General features: G+C 38.7%; 1 protein-coding gene across 1 annotated transcript in view; it reads right to left on the bottom strand.

The window, feature by feature from the left end:
• Nucleotides 1–699: 699 nt before the first annotated feature.
• Nucleotides 700–7,747, bottom strand: part of LOC141763564 (uncharacterized) — a gene marked incomplete at its 5' end in the record, with an annotated part of 38,146 nt that continues 31,098 nt past the window's right edge. The window contains 7 exons of the mRNA XM_074628000.1: nt 700–805; nt 5,134–5,210; nt 5,379–5,784; nt 6,044–6,065; nt 6,158–6,323; nt 7,295–7,460; nt 7,697–7,742. Of these exons, the coding sequence (XP_074484101.1) occupies nt 700–805; nt 5,134–5,210; nt 5,379–5,784; nt 6,044–6,065; nt 6,158–6,323; nt 7,295–7,460; nt 7,697–7,742 (989 nt within the window). The remainder of the gene's footprint in view (nt 806–5,133; nt 5,211–5,378; nt 5,785–6,043; nt 6,066–6,157; nt 6,324–7,294; nt 7,461–7,696; nt 7,743–7,747) is intronic.

The following is a 7,747-nucleotide window of genomic DNA, read 5'->3' as shown; positions in this document are numbered from 1 at the left end:
TCCACAAAAGGAAACAGCATCCTGAGGACAGACTGTCTGCTGCCACCTGGTGGACATCCACCTCCATCATCACCTGAGAGAACTCAGGTGAATGAACGTGATGATCTCAGGTGAACGTGATGAACTCAGGTGAACGTGATGAACTCAGGTGAACGTGATGAACTCAGGTGAACGTGATGATCTCAGGTGAACGTGATGAACTCAGGTGAACGTGATGAACTCAGGTGAACGTGATGAACTCAGGTGAACGTGATGAACTCAGGTGAATGAACGTGATGATCTCAGGTGAACGTGATGAACTCAGGTGAACGTGATGAACTCAGGTGAACGTGATGAACTCAGGTGAACGTGATGAACTCAGGTGAACGTGATGATCTCAGGTGAACGTGATGAACTCAGGTGAACGTGATGAACTCAGGTGAACGTGATGAACTCAGGTGAACGTGATGAACTCAGGTGAATGAACGTGATGATCTCAGGTGAACGTGATGAACTCAGGTGAACGTGATGAACTCAGGTGAACGTGATGAACTCAGGTGAACGTGATGATCTCAGGTGAACGTGATGATCTCAGGTGAACGTGATGAACTCAGGTGAACGTGATGAACTCAGGTGAACGTGATGAACTCAGGTGAACGTGATGATCTCAGGTGAACGTGATGAACTCAGGTGAACGTGATGAACTCAGGTGAGAGGTGTTTAGGTACCTTGGCAGGTGAAGGTGACCTCTGCTCCCTCGGTGGCCTGCTGGTCCAGAGGAACGGCCGCGAACCGCAGGTTGAACCCCGTCACTGACACAGACCTCCTGAAACACACACATACAGTTTACAGTCAAATGCAACCACAGAAGAAGAAACTGAAGCTTCATCTGATAGATCACTTTATACTTTATTAATATTAATAATAACAATACATCATGTTACAACTAAACAGCTAACATTATCTAACGTAACATTATCTAAAGTAACATTATCTAACGTAACATTATCTAACGTAACATTATCTAACGTAACATTATCTAATGTAACATTATCTAACGTAACATCATCTAACGTAACATTATCTAACGTAACATTATCTAACGTAACATTAGCTATGCTAACATTATCTAACGTAACATTATCTAACGTAACATTATCTAACGTAACATCATCTAACGTAACATCATCTAACGTAACATTATCTAACGTAACATTATCTAACATAACATTATCTAACGTAACATTATCTAACATAACATTATCTAACGTAACATTAGCTAACGTAACATTATCTAACGTAACATCATCTCACGTAACATCAGCTAACGTAGCATTATCTAACGTAACATTATCTAACGTAACATTATCTAATGTAACATTAGCTATGCTAACATTATCTAACGTAACATCATCTAACGTAACATCATCTAACGTAACATTATCTAAGGTAACATTAGCTATGCTAACATTATCTAACATAACATTATCGAACATAACATTATCTAACATAACATCATCTAACGTAACATCATCTAACGTAACATTATCTAAGGTAACATTATCTAACATAACATTATCGAACATAACATTATCTAACATAACATCATCTAACGTAACATCATCTAACGTAACATTATCTAACGTAACATTATCTAACATAACATTATCTAACATAACATTATCTAACGTAACATTAGCTAACGTAACATTATCTAACGTAACATCATCTCACGTAACATCAGCTAACGTAGCATTATCTAACGTAACATTATCTAACGTAACATTATCTAATGTAACATTAGCTATGCTAACATTATCTAACGTAACATTATCTAACGTAACATCATCTAACATAACATCATCTAACGTAACATTATCTAACGTAACATTATCTAACATAACATTATCTAACATAACATTATCTAACGTAACATTAGCTAACGTAACATTATCTAACGTAACATCATCTCACGTAACATCAGCTAACGTAGCATTATCTAACGTAACATCATCTAACGTAACATCATCTAACGTAACATCATCTAACGTAACATTATCTAACGTAACATTATCTAACGTAACATTAGCTATGCTAACATTATCTAACGTAACATTATCTAACGTAACATTATCTAACGTAACATTATCTAACGTAACATCATCTAACGTAACATTATCTAACGTAACATTATCTAACGTAACATCATCTAACGTAACATTATCTAACGTAACATTATCTAACATAACATTATCTAACGTAACATCATCTAACGTAACATCAGCTAACGTAGCATTATCTAACGTAACATTATCTAACGTAACATTATCTAACGTAACATTAGCTATGCTAACATTAGCTATGCTAACATTATCTAATGTAACATTATCTAACGTAACATCATCTAACGTAACATCATCTAACGTAACATCATCTAACGTAACATCATCTAACGTAACATCATCTAACGTAACATTATCTAACGTAACATTATCTAACGTAACATTATCTAACGTAACATCATCTAACGTAACATCATCTAACGTAACATCAGCTAACGTAGCATTATCTAACGTAACATTATCTAACGTAACATTATCTAACGTAACATTAGCTATGCTAACATTAGCTATGCTAACATTATCTAATGTAACATTATCTAACGTAACATTATCTAACGTAACATCATCTAACGTAACATCATCTAATGTAACATTATCTAACGTAACATCATCTAACGTAACATTATCTAACGTAGCATTATCTAACGTAACATTAGCTAACGCAGCATTATCTAACGTAACATTAGCTAACGTAGCATTATCTAACGTAACATTATCTAACGTAACATTATCTAACGTAACATCATCTAACGTAACATCAGCTAACGTAACATTATCTAACGTAATATTATCTAACGTAACATCATCTAACGTAACATCATCTAACGTAACATCATCTAACGTAACATTATCTAACGTAACTTTAGCTAACGTAACATTATCTAACGTAACATCATCTAACGTAACATCATCTAACGTAACATTATCTAACGTAACGTCATCTAACGTAACGTCATCTAACGTAACATTATCTAACGTAACATCATCTAACGTAACATTATCTAACGTAACATTATCTAACGTAACTTTATCTAACGTAACATCATCTAACGTAACGTCATCTAACGTAACGTCATCTAACGTAACGTCATCTAACGTAACGTCATCTAACGTAACGTCATCTAACGTAACGTCATCTAACGTAACATTATCTAACATAACATTATCTAACGTAACTTTATCTAACGTAACATTATCTAACGTAACATCATCTAACGTAACATTATCTAACGTAACATCTTCTAACGTAACATTATCTAACGTAACTTTATCTAACGTAACATTATCTAACGTAACATCATCTAACGTAACTTTATCTAACGTAACATTATCTAACGTAACATCATCTAACGTAACTTTATCTAACGTAACATTATCTAACGTAACGTCATCTAACGTAACGTCATCTAACGTAACATTATCTAACATAACATTATCTAACGTAACATTATCTAACGTAACATCATCTAACGTAACGTCATCTAACGTAACGTTATCTAACGTAACGTCATCTAACGTAACATTATCTAACGTAACATCATCTAACGTAACATTATCTAACGTAACATTATCTAACGTAACTTTATCTAACGTAACATCATCTAACGTAACGTCATCTAACGTAACGTCATCTAACGTAACATTATCTAACGTAACATCATCTAACGTAACATTATCTAACGTAACATTATCTAACGTAACATTATCTAACGTAACATTATCTAACGTAACATCATCTAACGTAACATTATCTAACGTAACATTATCTAACGTAACATTATCTAACATAACATCATCTAACGTAACATTATCTAACGTAACATTATCTAACGTAACGTTATCTAACGTATCATCATCTAACGTAACATTATCTAACGTAACATCATCTAACTTAACATTATCTAACGTAACATTATCTAACGTAACTTTATCTAACGTAACATCATCTAACGTAACGTCATCTAACGTAACGTCATCTAACGTAACGTCATCTAACGTAACATTATCTAACATAACATTATCTAACGTAACTTTATCTAACGTAACATTATCTAACGTAACATCATCTAACGTAACATCATCTAACGTAACATTATCTAACGTAACTTTATCTAACGTAACATCATCTAACGTAACATTATCTAACGTAACTTTATCTAACGTAACATCATCTAACGTAACTTTATCTAACGTAACATTATCTAACGTAACATCATCTAACGTAACTTTATCTAACGTAACATTATCTAACGTAACGTCATCTAACGTAACGTCATCTAACGTAACATTATCTAACATAACATTATCTAACGTAACATTATCTAACGTAACTTTATCTAACGTAACATCATCTAACGTAACATCATCTAACGTAACGTCATCTAACGTAACGTCATCTAACGTAACATCATCTAACGTAACATCATCTAACGTAACATTAGCTAACGTAACATTAGCTAAAGGAACATTATCTAACGTAACATCATCTAACGTAACATTATCTAACGTAACATTATCTAACGTAACATTATCTAACGTAACATCATCTAACGTAACGTTATCTAACGTAACGTCATCTAACGTAACATTATCTAACGTAACATCATCTAACGTAACATTATCTAACGTAACATTATCTAACGTAACTTTATCTAACGTAACATCATCTAACGTAACGTCATCTAACGTAACGTCATCTAACGTAACGTCATCTAACGTAACATTATCTAACGTAACATTATCTAATGTAACTTTATCTAACGTAACATTATCTAACATAACATTATCTAACGTAACATTATCTAACGTAACATCATCTAACGTAACATTATCTAACGTAACATTATCTAATGTAACTTTATCTAACGTAACATTATCTAACATAACATTATCTAACGTAACATTATCTAACGTAACATCATCTAACGTAACGTCATCTAACGTAACGTCATCTAACGTAACATTATCTAACATAACATTATCTAACGTAACATCATCTAACGTAACGTTAGCTAACGTTAGCTCTGTGTACCTGCTGCTGTCTGAGCTGCTCGCTGGCTGCTGGACTGAACCGGTCTGAACTGGATCAGGACTCGACACTGACTGGACCTGCAGACAGACAGACAGACAGACAGACAGACAGACAGGACGTTAAAGTCACAGTGAAACAGAAGTCATAGCATCTTTATTTTCAGTCACGTTACGCAATTGCTTCTAGTCAAATTATTATTAATAATAATAATGTGATATTAATATTATGAATAATTCTAATGTGACCTGAGCGGCTGCAGTTCTCCTCTCAGCCACCAGAGGGAGCTGTACAGGAGGTCTGCTCCTCCAGGAGGACGATCCCTGAGACACGAAGCTCTGCTGCTCCTTCCGCCTGGGCCTGGGCTGCTCTGTCTGGGCACTGGGAGGACTGGGAACACTGGGCTGCTCTGTCTGGGCACTGGGAGGACTGGGAACACTGGGAACACTGGGAACACTGGGAACACTGGGAACACTGGGAACACTGGGAACACTGGGAACACTGGGAACACTGAGAGCTCTGGGAACACTGGGAGCACTGGGAACACTGGGAACACTGGGAACACTGAGAGCTCTGGGAACACTGGGAGCACTGGGAACACTGGGAACACTGGGAGCAGCTGTCAGGTTACTGGTCCTGGTGTGTGTTAGCGTCCTGCAGGAGAGAGAACCAGACCTTCACTGCTCACCTCCTATATATATATATATATATATGTACTGTATATATAGAATATATAGAATGAGTTTGAGGGCCCTCAAAAAAAAGGCCCTTCAACTCATCCTGGAGAGACGAGAGGCTCGCTGTAGTCAGAACGGCTCCAAAGTGTTCGTATAGTACGAGTAAACATTTGTATCTGTGCAGTAACTCAGTGAGACGCCGACAACTCCATGATGCAGGTGAGTGAGTGACTCACCTGGCCGAGTCACCGGGAACACCTGAGAGGACAAACATGACATCATTCAGTGTTCTACTGTCAAAGAACCGCATCAACATGTTTCAGCTTTTCACAGCAGGTTGGTTGGCTCACCCTGGACGTGCAGCGCCGTGGTGGCGGTTGCCATTCCGGCGCCGTTGGTCACCAAACACGTGTAACTTCCTGCGTCCTCCACACGCACATCTTTTATCTCCAGGACGTGAAGGCCAGAGAGCTCGTACACACTGATCCGCCCACAAGACTGAAGCTCCGCCTCCTCCTGAGCGCCAAAAACAAGACAGCTTCCAGCTCAACGGGTACCACACTATATGAACTACTGTCATCATGCTGCATCCATCCAGAGCCGTGGTCGGGGCCATAGATTCTAATTTACTGATATTCCAGAGCCGTGGTCGGGGCCATAGATTCTAACTTACTGATATATCAGAGCCGTGGTCGGGGCCATAGATTCTAACTTACTGATATTTCAGAGTCGTGGTCGGGGCCATAGATTCTAACTTACTGATATTTCAGAGTCGTGGTCGGGGCCATAGATTCTAACTTACTGATATTTCAGAGTCGTGGTCGGGGCCATAGATTCTAACTTACTGATATTTCAGAGTCGTGGTCGGGGCCATAGATTCTAACTTACTGATATTTCAGAGTCGTGGTCGGGGCCATAGATTCTAACTTACTGATATTTCAGAGTCGTGGTCGGGGCCATAGATTCTAACTTACTGATATTTCAGAGTCGTGGTCGGGGCCATAGATTCTAACTTACTGATATTCCAGAGCCGTGGTCGGGGCCATAGATTCTAACTTACTGATATTTCAGAGTCGTGGTCGGGGCCATAGATTCTAACTTACTGATATTTCAGAGTCGTGGTCGGGGCCATAGATTCTAACTTACTGATATTTCCGAGTCGTGGTTGGGGCCATAGATTCTAACTTACTGATATTTCAGAGTCATGGTCGGGGCCATAGATTCTAACTTACTGATATTATAGAGCCGTGGTCGGGGCCATAGATTCTAACTGACTGATATTTCAGAACCGTGGTCTGGGCCATAGATTCTAACTTACTGATATTATAGAGCCGTGGTCGGGGCCATAGATTCTAACTGACTGATATTTCAGAACCGTGGTCTGGGCCATAGATTCTAACTTAATGATATTTCAGAGCCGTGGTCGGGGCCATAGATTCTAACTTACTGATATTTCAGAGCCGTGGTCTGGGCCATAGATTACCCACCTTGCACCATGTGACTCGGGGCTGTGGGCGTCCCGTGGTTTTGGCGGTGAACTTCCCGGTCTTTCCCAGCTTGGCGAACACTCGGGTCGGTTTAGTGACAAACTTCGGCGGACTCTCGCCCCAGATACTGGGTCTGCTCTCCATCGGCGGGACCGCAGAGCGACACCTGGGGAATGATGGGAAATGCAGTTCTAAGAGCATCATTTACTTCTTTATATCAAGATGGATGACTAACCAGGACCTGAACCAGGACCTGAACCAGAACCTGAACTGGGACCTGAACCGGGACCTGAACCGGGACCTGAACCGGGACCTGAACCGGGACCTGAACCAGGACCTCCTCCAATTCCTCTACAAACTGATCCAGTAGAACATTAGAGACCCAACAGAAGAAGAACTCACCCTGTCTTCATGGCGGAGGGGAGACCGTATTTCTTCCCAGAGTTCTCTGCA

Source organism: Sebastes fasciatus, assembly GCF_043250625.1.
Source record: "Sebastes fasciatus isolate fSebFas1 chromosome 14 unlocalized genomic scaffold, fSebFas1.pri SUPER_14_unloc_1, whole genome shotgun sequence".
Lineage (NCBI taxonomy): Eukaryota > Metazoa > Chordata > Actinopteri > Perciformes > Sebastidae > Sebastes > Sebastes fasciatus.
This window is presented reverse-complemented; position numbering and strand designations above follow the sequence as displayed.